The 15,320-nt window shown below is 42.7% G+C and overlaps 1 protein-coding gene across 13 annotated transcripts in view; it reads right to left on the reverse strand.

Moving 5' to 3' along the window:
* srcin1a (SRC kinase signaling inhibitor 1a) overlaps nt 1–15,320 on the reverse strand; it is a 103,630-nt gene that overhangs the window by 23,949 nt on the left and 64,361 nt on the right. For 7 of the 13 annotated variants that reach the window (XM_069148703.1, XM_069148701.1, XM_069148694.1 and 4 more), the window contains 7 exons: nt 7,266–7,461; nt 6,478–6,489; nt 5,709–6,004; nt 3,233–4,053; nt 2,693–2,794; nt 2,172–2,299; nt 344–364 (listed from right to left, as the gene is read on the reverse strand). In XM_069148703.1, the coding sequence (XP_069004804.1) occupies nt 344–364; nt 2,172–2,299; nt 2,693–2,794; nt 3,233–4,053; nt 5,709–6,004; nt 6,478–6,489; nt 7,266–7,461 (1,576 nt within the window). The remainder of the gene's footprint in view (nt 1–343; nt 365–2,171; nt 2,300–2,692; nt 2,795–3,232; nt 4,054–5,708; nt 6,005–6,477; nt 6,490–7,265; nt 7,462–15,320) is intronic. The other 6 variants (XM_069148706.1, XM_069148697.1, XM_069148704.1 and 3 more) reach the window with 5 other exon arrangements.

A 15,320-nucleotide genomic window follows, 5' to 3' on the forward strand; every position in this document is an offset into this window, starting at 1 on the left:
AACCATGCTCTTATCTTCACACAGGCCTTTGTGAGTATGGCCATTGACCTGTCAGATATTCAACCACACATACTCGTACACACTCACAAAGGAGTGTCCAGTGTGTGACAAAAACAAACCTCTGAAATTCTCAAAGGAATAACCAAGCAGAAGGTCAAAAAGTAGAGACAGAGACAGGGCGAGGGGGGAGTCCCCTTTCTGGGAAACCAACCAGGAGGAAAACATGAGAAAAGACACCGGCAGCGACCCAGCAACACCACACACCCATACAGAGGGAAGAGAGCCATGAGAGATGTCTGAGAGGAGAAATAAAAAGGGCGATAGAGTAGGAGATGACAACTACCTTTCTTCTTCAGCCGTCCAGCTGGAATATAGAAAGAGTGAGCCAGTTACCAAGAAATTAATGAGTGTGAGGGAGACAAGGAGGGAGAGAGAAGTCTTAAAAGTTCATGTTTACAGAATGATGAGCCATTTTTTTTATTGACTACAGCACAAACAGTCACTGTTAAGTCTTTTGGCAGCGTGCTAATCTGTGAGGAAGCTTCAGCGACAACTGTATCCTCTGCAATGGCGTCTGGCCACAAAGTTTGTTTGTGCCAGAACTGAACGTTAACGGTTCAGGTTTCATGCACTATATAGAGGCTACAAATGTTGAAAAATATCCTGTCAGTATTTTGAAAAAATGCTCTGCTTGAGAAAATATTCATTTTACTTCGTTCAATAACTGTCTGATATGTTTAAAAATCTATTTTAACAAAATTCAATCTCGACACATCCAGCAGAGACGGAGTTACAATTGAAGAAATAACCCTTCCAACTACTTCAAAGCAGTCAGTCTTATTACTTCACCCAGGAGGTTATGTTTACACTTTTGTATATTTGTTTGTTTATTTAACACCTCTCAACAGCTCCAAAGCTGTTAGAAGGTAAATTTTTCAGTTTTTGACAGAGCTCTGCCAGTATTTCTCCGCTGCTTCCTGTATTTGTGCTTAGCGAGCCCAAAAAACTCCACACTGGACAAATGGAGATGAAATTAGTTCAAGAATTTGTTATTTTCTCATCTGACTGAGTAGGACAATCGTCAAGTGTCTTTCACAAGCTGACTGCTCTTTTAAAAGCTTGTAAAGGCCTTAAAAAAAAATTGTAAGTGGATTTGGCCAACCTTTATTTTGCATTAATAAATGGTGAGTTAGTCATTTGGGGTGAAACTCTTCAACTTCAGCAGCAAGAGAAAAGCTCAGATCGTGAAAGAGAAATAGAAAAAAGAGAAAATGAGATGAATGAGGTAGAAATCTAATTCATCAGTGAGTGAGCCTGCCTTTTAAATGTGGTTTGCTCAGGCAGGTAGAAGAATAGGGTCTTTGTGGATTTGTTCAAAAGCTGAACCACAATTAAATTCAATCTACTGATTGTGAGGTGTTCAGCAAGTGATGTTTATGATTTTTTTTTTTTAAATCTGTATAAAAGATGCTGGTTTTATATTTATGCAAATACATTTGTAACCATGGTAACCAGCATGAGTATCCAAGGTAGTTTAAACAGCAGCGTGTGATACTTGTGTCCTCTTCTGTGTATTATGCACTTCATTTAGCTCATTGAAATGTGGGGCACCATTGCATTTCCATTAGAGCTGGGATGATTCAATTAGTCAATGGACAGATAGTTAAGTGGCAACCGTGCCTATAATTGGATAATTGTTTCAGTCATTTTTCCTAAACCAAAACAAATGCCACACTTTCTTTGGATCCAGCTTCAGCCATTTTGGAAAAGGATCAGATGCTCTGTCATATGTAGATGAATGTCTCTGGGATCTGGGCTGCTGGTCAAATGGTGTAACAACATGTTTACAGCTCTCTGTTTGTGGGTCACGTGAACACAACTGGACAGCGTGAAGCGAACAACAAGTGCGAAAGTACCAATAACCAGCTCAACAACTCAACCGTTTGATATAGATTGACGCTTCCTGGACTGACGTGTCGTCCATCCATCCATCGCAACAGCGTTGTCAAGCTTAGATAAATTACTCTTAAACCAGGAGGTCATCATCATTACTAGTTTGCAGGAATGTGAAACAGTTCAAGTATTACTAAGCAGCACAGAGCTCAGCACGGGAACACCGCCGTGTTAGTAACAGCTCGGTACACGGGTCACAATTACGCTGCTGTACTCACTTCCAGTGGCGGAGCCGTCACTGTTGGTTTCGGTCTTCTCGCTGGAAGAGAAAGGTAATGGCCGTGAAAACTCCGTCCCTTGGTCCGGAGGGCAGCCCGCCATCATGCAGAGACGCAGCAGGCCGCATCTGAGGATCAACGGCCACAGGGCAAGGCAATTACAGTGCTAACGCTAACAGCACCACCACTGGACACCATCAGACTGATTACATTAATGAGCCCCTACTGTGTACATGAGATAGAATTGATAACAACGTAAAGGAGCTCAAAATCTACTGAAAAGCTGTCTGGCATATCCATAGGTATCAGTGCAAAGATCAATAGTACCGTGCCCTGCAGCTGATGTTTAGTGCTCTGTACTTGTGTTATGCTCACACAAGGTAATGTACCACTTCACTGCCGTGGAGCTGATAATGGCTCTGATAATAGCGCGCTGCTGTTCCTGTCGATAACGCTATGTCTAAGCTGAAGCGCTATCTGAGACTTTTAGAGGGTTAATGGGGTATAATGGAGAGTCTTACGTGCTGTCGCTGTCTGGTGCCCTGGTCAGCACACTCTGAACCAGGCCAGTCAGGCTTGCTATCTGCTTCTCCATGGCCTCCATGCGCTCCAGGCGATGATCCCTAGAAGAAAAAAAAAAAACACCACAAATTTGTGACAAAACACTGAAATCAGTAGGAATGAATAAATGGATTAACAACTGGATTAGATGCAGATGGACAAAGAATTGGTTTTTGGGGGTGTGGAATACAGAACAGCGACAGTCAAAGCTGAAAAAACAAGTTAGATATAATTTAACGCTCTGCTGGATGGAACATGGAAATATCTGACATCTACTTTTTCTGATGCACGGCCTTGTTCACTTTTAAACATTGAAAAGAGCACAAAGAAAACACAAACATAGAAATCGCTACTATAGCTTTTATTGTCATAGTGTTGGCAGATCGTCATGTGTTTATGCAGAAGTCGAGGCTTACAGAATAGGCTGACAGAAAATAGGGCATTCTGTGAGCAGTACAAATGATACCGGAGTAAAAATGGTCACACAGACTCTTACTGACCTGCTTGTGTCAGAGTCTTGTCCAGATAATGAAGAGCCAAAGCCAGGCGTGGCCCTGCTGCCCTCCCCGGGGCCAGCTGTTAGACACAGAGGCTCTGAACTGGAGCTGGGCCTCGACTTCGGGCTCTCCACAAACACAGAGGAGGAGGCAGAGTCCTTGCGAAAGGCCTGCCTGACAGGTGAGGCTCTGGGCGAGCTGGAATACGAGTCCCTGTCCCTCAGCTGCATGTCAGGGATTTTCTGCGGGGAGGAGGGTGGCATGCGAAAACCCATGCCCAGAGTGGCTGAGGAGTACGTGTCAGAGTACAGGGAACCTCCCGGCTTGTACAGAGAGTCCTCCAGGTCTCCTTGAAGAGCAGCGGCTGAGTAGGTGCTGAGGGAGCGCACAGAGCCGCGGCGGTACAGGCCAGTGGAAACAGGGAAGCTAAACGGGTCTCCGATGGCAGCTAAGGACTGGGTGGAGGCGATGCTGAGGCGGCCCTCGTGCATCAAGCTGTAAGGATCCGCGTACAGCCCCTCGTTCTTCATCAGTGCCATGTTTTTTGCAGAAACTTCTTCATCAGGCTTGACGTCGCGGCGCTCCAAGATGGCACTGGGTGAAGGAGACAGGCCCGCGTTGGCACCGTGGCCGGCTGAGGGATGGTGGGGATGTCGGGACTGCTCCTGTTGGGCATGGGACCCGGCGAAGGACGGAGGGCGGCCTCCACTGTAGGAGAGGCGTGAGCGGGATGGAGAGCCGGAGGACCCCGAGGCCGTGGAGGAAGGAAGAGTGTTGAGGCGGCGCGTAGGGGAGGAGTCGCGAGAGGAATACACCATTTCCCTCTGAAATGAACAAGGAGGGATGAGCGTTACCATGGAGACCTACGGATGAGTGTGTTGTGTTTCCCATGTGTCAGCTGCACAATGCCCAGGCTGTCACAGCTTGCAGACGCCATTTCTCAAAAGACAAATTACTGGACAAATGGCAGAATTTAGTTCCTGAAGATTGTCTTGATTGTAGTTTGTATGTTATTTATTTTAATTAGGCCAATGGCAGAATGAAAGAAAAAGGACTGTGTCTGCCTAAAATGGGAAGCAAGGTAACATGACTAATTCAGCGCAGTCTCAAATCTGTGTATCTATCTATAGCAGAGTGGGGACAGGATGCGGGAGATAAAGTTAGGCCGAACTATCATTCATAGGGGAAACCAGTACAATTCTTCTATCCGAGTTCACCACTTTTAGCTAAGCTTCACTTTTTCTCTAACTGCCTTTGTTCGTGGAACATCATAACATCATTAAATATGCCCCGGTGCTTTTTTGAACCCACCTCTGTGGATTTGCACCTGTTGTGATTTTTCTCATTTTTTGAAGCTTTCAAATACCAAATAGTCTGCTTTCCCTTGTCATGTAACCACTTTTGTTCCTCAGCTCATCCCTGATTTTATTCTTTTCATTCGCTTCTCAGCATCTTTGCTCATGATATACAAAACAGAAAATATTGGAGCATGACAAAGGAATTCATGCTGCTGAGCCTTCATGCCCAGGAACAAATTCGCACACACACACACACATATATTAAATGGTATGATCAAACATTTTTACAAATATCAAAAGAGATATAAACACATCTTAAACCTTGCTCCATAAGAGAGCACCAGACACACAACATGCACAGGAGCAAATGAACGGCAAGATGCTTGTTAAGATTCAGCTTGCGTTTAGCCTCCGACAGTTATAAAGAAGAAACGGATAGTGCATCTCACATTTAATCATGTCTGCATTTGCTAGTATCAAATGGAGCTTGAGGGTGAATCAAAATGTAAACATGCTTCTGCAGTTCATGAGTGCTGGTCAGCCATCTTTTCCCCTCTTTTTCCAATTCTGCTTCTTGGATATATACAGATGCAAACATGCATGTGAACATGCACAAACTCACAGGAGATACAGCGTAGTACATGCACACAGAATGCACGCAGGCACAATCATTTGTCACTGCCTGTTTGCATGGTTAATAGCAGTTGTGTATTCAGCACTGTGTGAATAATGCAGATGGTAAGCAGGGTTTTGTATGAAATTATTTTAAAAAAGAAACCTCCCTCAGGCTTCCTTGATCTTTACTGAAGCAGAAATAGCTTCAAATGTTGAAATATGCTCATTTCACAGAGGAACATTGTTCTCTGGTGTCTGCACAGCAACAGATGGCCTACTTGAAGATAAGAAAATACATTTCCAGGAGGAATACCTTTTAAATTACTCACCCAAATACACAGTATAGCATGTCAAAGTTACCATTGTAATAACGAAAAAAAAAAAAACGACACCATTACCTTGCCAAAGAAGCACACCCCTCCTCTCTTGTAGAGGCACTGTGTTATAGCAGTTCTCAATGACAGCTCAGTTGTCAAACATCAAACTTGCAGGAGATCAGACACCATTTTTTTCCCTCTAAAATAACCCAGTTTGCCCTTTTCACCTCCCAGCTCCCCTCAGCTCACCCTCAGGTCTCCGTTAGCCAGGTGTGCCGCCGCAGGGTAAGAAGCGTAGATGGGCTCTTTGCGGAAAATCTTGATGATGCTGCGATCCTGAATGTCCCGGACGTCCTCCAGCTCGTAGAAGACGTTACGGGCCTCGTCCTTGATCAAGATGGCCGTGTTGGGTGACTTCAGCATACCCGCTGTCAACTTCTGAGGGAACATGTGCACGATGAGAGCATGCAGCGTGTCCAGGCTGCTCAGCTCGTGGGTGATGTGCACCCGACGTGTCTCATCTCCATACTGCAGGAACAGCACGCCTAAAAGAGAGAGATAAGGGAGAGGTGGTTGAGTCAGACGACGCCGATGGCTTTAGAGAATGACTAGCAAAGCAATTCTCTCAGATCTTGCGGCACGTTTTGGCCCTTTGCAAGCAACAGTGTCACATATGATACAAATGTTCTGCCTCTTAGTATAAGAGAGCGAGAAACTGTTTTCATCATCTGATGTCAGCATGAATAATCACTGACAGAGTAACAAACCAGTTCTTTCTTTTTTTCTAAGTGAAAATAGGTTTGTGGGAGCGGTGTGAGAATTCACAGCTAAGGTGTAAAGATGCATGTGCAGGTTGAAGTTTTACTACTACTTTTTAAAATATAACTTTTACTATTGATCAATAATTAATAACAATGGTAGTGGATATTATTTCAAAATAAAAACTTTACAGAAAACTTTTGTCAGGTTCTGCAACCCTTGATTTTATAGATAGAGATGTGTCTGACGCCTGACTAACCTGAAAATTCATCTTCATACCCATGGGACAAACAAAAACAACAAACAAAGCAAAGAAAGACCAAGAATTAAAAGTCAGGCAAAATAAGTGCGATACTGCAGACAGTTTGGGGAGAGAAGAAAACAAAGACAGTGGTTAGTATAGAGACAGCGGAGATCTGTTTGAACGTCTTATGTAATACGTCTTCATCAGCTCTTTAGTTTTCCAGACACTTGATGTAACAGCACACCTCGGTCTTTATGAGTCTGGAGAAGCCTCGAACTAATCCTCTCCACACTCCCAAGGTACTTTTGTAGTAAACTTGTCCCTGAATGCTGTTTACTCTTGCACTTGCACACAAACCTGCTCTTAGTCTCATATGATTAACCCAAACACAGTCAAATAAAAACTCATCAAAACAACTACCAAAGCAAAAAATAGCAGGCTTTCTTATTCTATCCTAAATATAGAAAATGTAAATGTTTTTTTTAGCCAATAGTACACCTGAAGAGATATCCATTATAACTTGCTCTGCGAGAGTATATTGGGTATTTATTGTGTCTAAATGGCAACAAGTTGTTTGTCCAACCTTGTCCAAAGTTTTGTTTTCTCAGGATTGACCTCTCTCCACTTTGAGGTAACACTGCAATTAGACTAAACTATTATCGTAAATGTGGGGAGATCAACACATCCATCTTCTTTGTGGTTCACATCACCAGCTACACGAAGTAAAGAGACAGCTGCAAATCTGCCTCGAGTCCAACCAGCATGTTGTAACTGAGCCTGCCAGAAGTGCTTCAGATCTTAACCTGGGGATCGTAGCTTATTTTGGCTGGCAGAGCGGGACAGCGGCAGGCTCTGGCGAAATCGGTTCATCCGGTTGAACCCGAGGGGAATGTCGGCTTCTGACATGGTCTCCAAGGATTCAGCGGAGGCAAAGGACAGCTTGGCAGCCTGGTCGGCGAGCCCAGACTGGGTGGACTGGGAATGGCGTGGACTGCGGCTCTGCGGGACAAGAGGACACACAGAGACACGCAGTAATTTACTGAGAGGTAAAACTGAAGCGGAAAGAATGGATTGGACGGGGCCGCTGGAGTTAGACCAACTGGAAAAGAGACAGTGAACACACAATGAGACACTACACAATGAACCACCTAACAAGATTATAGAGACCTTGACAATGGTTTAGCTACAAGCCATTCACTCGAAATTACTAGCGTCACAGTATCTGACATCAGTTGAATGGTGCAGCAGCAAAGAACACAATATAGTTGTGCTCAAACGGCGCAGCACTCCAGGGCATCAGACTTCATGAATCACCTATGGTGGGTAAGGAGCAATACTAAGCCGGAAACTGTGCTCCGGCTTAGCAGAAGTTATGTCATGTTTGCATAACTTTTCACACCTCCCACACGCCTTCATCCAAACTCTTGTGCCTGTGCAGCTACGAACTTTAAATGAGCGCTAGTGGGATGGGAGGAGAAGCTCATGCAAATCCCAGGTTGTCACTGTGGGTTTATCCTACTGGCCTATGCCCAGGCGTCTCTCACTGAAAGACTGTTAGCGCAGCTGGGGCTGAGCGCAGCTGGGGCTGAGCTCAGTGAACTGACTCCCTGATCCCCCCCCCCACCACCACCACCACCACCACCACCACTGTAGCATCTCCTCCAGCTCAGAGGCTGCTGTAATGAGCTCCCAGAATGCTGTCTGCTGATTGTTCGGATGGCAGAAGCAGACACATCCTTAGCCACAGTGTGCCCGTCTCCTCCTCCTCTTTGCACCATGAACACAACAGTTTTCCCCCTTTCTAAGGATTTCCTTCTCAGCTTTTCTCTGCCTGAGTCAAGCTGCACCCAGGATCTACTGTGCCTTTAATTAGTGTGGCATTTAATTAATGAGACACTCTGACAGAACCAAACACGGTGGGCCATCTCTGCGCTCATTGACTCTCAGCTGTGAGCTTCTTGAATTCATTCATTAACACACGACACAGAACAAACACATGCATCCATTTATGGTTTTGTTAATTGGGCAATAAGCCAAGAAACCATGCTGCACAGGAAATTAGGGGCTGCTACTAGAGGTTACTTTCACTATAGATCTTTTTAAACGATAAATTCATTGTTTAATCAATAAAATGTCCAAAAAAAATGGTGAAAAAAAAATTCCATGTCAATTCCCCAGGACCAAAGAAGACATTTTCAAATAGATTGTCTTTGTCTGACCAACAGTCCACATCCCAGAGTTATTCAGCAAATCCTCTGGACAGAATGAAACTTGCAAAGGATTTACATTTTTAGCTTTGCAGGCGGCATGGCTCAATGGGCGCCGATGTCAGCCTGTCAGTTTGTCGATCGACCACCTTCTCAGCAGCAGCTATTAGATGGATTGCCGTGGAATGACATTTATGGTTCAATTTGTTCAGTACTTCAGTTCCTAACTAAACACCTGCAAAAACCACCTGCCTCAGCATTGGCCTTGACTTTCCAGCTCATTTGCAAATATTGGCATACTAACATGCTAAACAAAAAAAAAAGGGTAAACACGACCCGTTTTACATCCTGGTGATTCCTGCACACAGCCTCACAGAGCTGCTGCCGTGGCTGGAGATCGTTTTGATGGATAGTGATGATAAATTTTGTAAATTAGTCTCGCAACTAATTTTTCAACGAGATAAAAGATATTTACTAATTTTACAAACTAAACTTCAGCAATCAATTCATCATTAAACTGCTGTTTAGTACAGTCACTAAACTTGACATAACGTCACGTACACATACTAAAATATGTGGCAATATGCTCTTTAAATGAACAACTACCGCTTGCTACATGTATGTTTACAAGGCGAGAAACAAACCCCCAGCGGGACCGGAGCAATCTTTTTTTTATAATGTAATGTTACGCTCCTTTTGTCACCATCATACATAATTCAGTCACACACCCACACGCGCATGGTCAAAGTGTCCAGTAATGGCGGTGGCAGACGGTGTCTGAGCGCACAGAGAAACCGTGATGCTGACAGATAACCCCCACCATGTTTTGTAATAGGGTCATTTATCTAAACTGTGACCACACTGAACAACACGGCCAACAGCATCACACAGAAGCAGCGCCCGTTCTGCGGTGTGACACTCTCTGGCCAGACTCTCCTACAGTGGGACGCTAAAAGGGAAATTCAGTGTGAACACAATATACCTCGAAAGGCTGGAGTTTGATCGCATTTTTAATGATCTTAACTCAGAGCTGAATCATTTTTAGCATTTACTCCGATTTTGTTTACGTTTCCAGTTTTGGGTGGGTTAAAGTATTTGACAGACAAGTGTGACACTTTGGGAAATATTATTTTTCTTCTTTTTTTTTCTTTTTTTTATTGGGGATTACATTGGGAGATTGATATAACTCTCGTGTTTAAATATGAAGCCATCGTGACCAGCTGCTTAGCTGAATGGAAACAAGAGAAAACAGACATCCCAGCTCTATAAACTAAAAACCAGACCTTGTGCTCTGAGCAGTTGCCAAGCAACCAGGACAGACATCCAGGAAGTCTTGACCAAGAAATAGTCCAGCACATCACCCAAGGCAAAACAACTAATAACAGCCCTATAGAAGGTGGTAATTAGTGAGCTTTAAGATGCTGCTAACTAGATTATGTTAACTTTGGTCAAGCAGTATAGCTACCCCCCTGCTACAAGTTGTTGTGTTAAGCTAAACTAAGCTAACCAGCTGATCATAATGGCCTCACATATTTGCAGACATGGGAACGGTATCAATCTTCTTATCTACCTCTCAGTAAGAAAGTGAGTAAGCCTATTTCAAACAATTTATTAAACTCTAATTTTGCTGGAGTTAGTAGACTACATTTGATCTTCTAAATGCCAATAAATAAGGCAGGTAATAAAAGACATTTGTCAGACTCTGAGCTTAACAAATCAAGTTATTTGGCCAATTGGAAGAGAAATCAACAGGAACCAGCTGTCTGAACACAATCCTACTACTCAGTAGAAGCACCCAGAAATTGATTTGGCATTGAAATGCAGCAACAGCTTCCAATATGAAACAGGAGTGAAAGCAACTCTGTGTTTCGACATCTTGAGTCATTCTCCTGGTGCATGTCAGACTTTTATTTCAAAGCTAAATAACCTACTTTCAGCTTTCTATGAAAAGGAAAAGGGGAAGTGAGTGCATAATGCTGCATGACTGAACACCCTTCTCCCCATGTCTGCAAACTCAAATTTCAAATTCTGATACAGCTGAAAAAAAAAATAATAATAATAATCTGTCAGAAAAGCAAAGGGGGAATTGTTTTCTTCTCCCAACAACTGCCATCCATGTGCTGCTGAACAAGACAATGAAATCCAAATGTATGAATTTGTATAAGCTTCATGCAGCTGTTGCTATATGTGCTCTTAGTCAGCTTGTCTTGTTACAACAGGCTTCAAACATTAACTTCCATATTGGCGGTTTATGTGACATGAAAACTGAAAATTTCTCTCAGCAGTAATTTTGCATTGTAAATAATTTACATGAATGCACCATCTGGTCATGCATCTGGTCCTGCTAGACATGCCAGTGTTATACATGATGGCGTTTACAGCCTTTGAGGGAAACTGGTTCTACCACCTTATTTTCCCTCTACCCCCCTCCCCCTTCCCCACACCCCCACCCATCGCAACCTTTTCTTTTAGAGCAATTCAGACTTTCTTGACGGCATTCAATTACTGCTGAGAACCCTACACTGTTATAAGGGCAACGGCAGAAGAGAGGAACAAGTAGGGAACAGGATGATCTTACATGGAACAGAAGGGAATAGAGTGGAAAGCAGGACAAGGCGGCCTGACAGCAGACCTAAGGCTACAAACTGCATTAAACTCAATGTAACCGCCCACCATGCCCGTGTGCTTGTACACACTAGCATGAGTGCTTTAATACACACACAAACACACACATTGGTCGGCTCTGTTTTAAGGTCAAAGTACTGGAAGCGATTGTGTATAGCTTTTTATGTTTGGGAGAGCATGTCTGCTCAAACTGCATCTGACAATTTGCCTTGTCTTATTTAGTCTGCAAACTAGTTAACTTCTCTTCAATAAAATGCCAACTTAAATATTGATTTGAACTTCACCCACAGACTGTGTGATGAAAGACACAGACATACTGTAATGAAATAGTGTGAGTGCTTTCTAGCCAATAAAATGTGAATATAGCTATAGATGTTAAGTCGGTTTCTCCATACTGATGAAACCCAGTTTTAATCGGATGCCGTCTGACACTCAGTTTGAGGAGGGTCACGATGCTTGATTAATTGCCTGAAGGATCAACAATCCGACTGTCATAAACTGGTGTGAGTTCGTCTGAATAGCTCTGGAGTATTATTCAAATGTTAAGGTTAAAACTACAGCCTTGATTTTTAAAGTTGAACTTTGCTGCAGAACACACAAACAGTATCGTCTGCAGCTTCAACACTTCTGTAGCTTCATATTTCTTTATTTTATTCTTAATATAATAGCACAGAGTGATGCTGCCTTCCTTTCTTTTTGCCAACATTGTTGAGGAGGTTATTGTCATGTTTCAATAAGCTTTATTAGAATTGTCAATTGATAATTGGACGATTGGTTGATCGGCGTTAGCATAAAAACAATAGACTGTGGCAGTGCAGAAAGGCTGATTAAAAAAGTGTACTGTGATTTAAGACAATGCATGTTGTACAATATGAATAAAATTACACATTTTCTGCCAAGGTTAACTTAAGGCAGATTTAGGGTGTATGATTTCCGCTTATCGTGTGATATTCTTGAACATACATCAAGCAGAAGAGCAAATATGGCTGAACTACACTGCTCTAAAAGCACATTACTAAGTCGAGGTCCAGAGGCCAGCTCCTCACATGATGGTTGCTGCTGGGCTCTTCTCTCTAATCTTATCCCCGAGTGCAATAATTCTTCCATTAAGTAATATGACATTCTGCTGGACTTGAGCTCGACAGAAATGTCAAACACAGCTTGATGTGTGGGAAGTGTTTGGTTGCAGGGTATTACTTGGCAGACTGGTGTTAAATGGTTAAAATTACTAACCTCACACCTTGTCCACAAGTCTTCCATTCTTTTTTCCTCCAGCTTATTTTCATTCTCCTTTTAATGATAATTGTTACCTTCCTTCTGTGTATCTTTGCCTGCAGTTATTTCTCTTCCTCTCCAACCTTTTATCCCCTGTCACTCATGTTGTCCTCTCCCAACACCTCCAAAAGCTCGCTTCTGATTCTTACTGAGCTGCTTTATGTTAACGTATCTGCCTCCAACCTCGGTCTCTGGGGGGGCAGAGGCCAAAGCCACATCCAGGTGTTTTCCTTGTGCTGTTTCTAACTGCATTTCTAACTCCGTCTACACACAACCTGCCGGTTTTCCACACACACACACAAAAAAAGTTCACCGCTCCCACTTTTAGAAAATGGACAGAAAACAGCTCCCTAAATCGATCCGTCTCTCACATCCATTTAGCTCTACTTGCTCTTCCGCGCCATTATTTCTCTTCATCTTCTGGACACACAATCCCCCAAAACCCATAGAGTCCTTTCCCTTTAGAATACCGGGAGTCGTCAATGCATGGAACAAATTGCTTTGCTAAATTGCTGTGAATTGTAGGTCGACACAATCAGTATGCCTCGAGCGAGAGGGAGTGAGATGGTGTGCTCTTCAAGAGGGGAGATGAAGACTACGCTGCTGGTTTGGATTCTATTTTTTCTGCCAGATGGGAGAGAAACAGTAGCCTTGGAAACCTGCCCGAGAATTACACATCCCAGAGAATTTCTTTTTCAGGTAAACATTTATCTGGGCATGTCCATCCATGTAATCAGTAAGTGTCTATATTAAACATGATACAGTCTGATAATCTCCTTGATATACATATTACTCCGCAGGTGAATAAAATGACTGCAGTGTAGTCTTGATAGTAGTTCCATTTAGTGTTTATTTTCAGCAGGCAGGGAAATCCAGGGAGAGAGCTGAGTTGATATTAGAGCTGGTGGGATGAGGGAGTGGGATGAGGCTTTCAGAGGCTTCAGTGCGAAATGAAGAAAATTGAGCGGGATGAGGTGTCAACATAAAAGGTGTCAACAACAATCTGTGTGCTGAAAGCAAATATCTTTAGATCTGTTACCACTACTTAGTCCGTTTTGCTTGTTTCATTCTGCATTTTTATTACTAACTGCAGCAACAACTTGTGGCACCAGTAAATAAATCCTCTCACTCTCACTGTTCAGGGATTATAACTACCTTATTTGGTTGATCGCAAAGCTGCAAAGCAACATGATGTGCAGGAACTTAATGTACTAGGGAGTGCAAGAGACTGATAATTTTTTTTAGAGCGGCAAATATTGGTCAAAAAATTTGAATGATCAGCAAAACAAATAATCAGCAACTATTTTGACTATTGGACAATCATTTCAATCAGTTTTGAAGCAATTCAAAATTACCTGTGTTATATTAAGTTCCCTGAGCAGACCTTCGTTGTGATTTGGTGCTATATAAAGTAAATTCAATTGCACCGAATTAGTGCTGGCTAATACATTGTTTTATATCGCTGTAGACCAAATAGCTTTGAGTTTTGTGCGGTTAGCTGGACAAAAACATATATTTTAAAATGTCAGCTTGCCTCTGACAAATTAGCATTATTAGTATTTTATGGACCAAACAATTAACCAAGAAAAATCAAAAAAATGTCAGTAATAAAGAAAAAAGTTAGTTACAACTTATTTATTTTCCAGCTCATCATTTTAACAATTTTCTTTCTGATATGATTATTTTATTAAAATCATTATTTGTTAGACTGATGTTTGATGATTCTTTTTTCAACCTGGATGCTGAAAGCAAATATGGGTGGGTTTTTCAACACCCACATGTTTTCACAACCCACCTGAAAGTCCGGTTCGGTTGTGTAATTAAAAAATTTCCCCTCGGGGATTAATAAAGTATATACCTACCTACCTACCTACCTAATAGATTTATGTGACAGAAGAAATGCTAAATTGCTCTCATATCACTCCTTTCAGGTTTAAGTACTTGTGGGAGTGAGGGATACATTGCTTACCCTTCCCCATTGGTCAGGGCAGAAGGCTATTGATATTCAGCGACATTTTCACCCTGTCTACATGATATTGTGAGCAGGGATTCAGGGAAGACTACACCTCAGATAACCTATGGGCTCTTCCCACACACACACACACACACACACACACACACACACACACACACACACACACACACATCAATACTTTCCTCTAACCTTCACTGTTTAAACATCACACCTCCTTTCCTAACCCCATGACGTATAAAGCCAGAAAAGGATACATACATATAAGTATATATATAAGTATGTATATAAGCTAATAAATAGAAAAAACTCTTTAAATTCAGCATAAGTGATTCATACTTTCAATATGTCTGCCTGCCTGTTCTCCAGTGTATACAACCCATATTCTTTCTCTCTAAACCTCGCAATAAAACGCATTCAGCAGCCCAGCCATGACTCAAGCCTCTGTGCTAATTTCAAAGCATTATTTCAGTAATGCCTCAGCGGCACATCTGAAACGTCTTCTTAATGTCTCAGTCAGTGATACGTCGGCAGGGTCACGTGGCTTCGAGCCATTAATGCCGGATGACTGAGGTATCATGAATCCAGAAGGAATCGTCTCCTGCAGATTAAATGGAGCCAGAGAAGTTTAAGCTGTCGCCACCCCTGACACCCCTGACACCTCTGCCACTATGCACACACACACACACACACACACACACACACACACACACACACACACACACACACACACACACACACACCAATCACACACACACACACACACACACACACACACA

This window comes from Embiotoca jacksoni, unplaced genomic scaffold (genome assembly GCF_022577435.1).
Source record: "Embiotoca jacksoni isolate LCO1_2020_lvr unplaced genomic scaffold, fEmbJac1.0.p SCAF_15, whole genome shotgun sequence".
In the NCBI taxonomy this organism is placed as follows: domain Eukaryota; kingdom Metazoa; phylum Chordata; class Actinopteri; family Embiotocidae; genus Embiotoca; species Embiotoca jacksoni.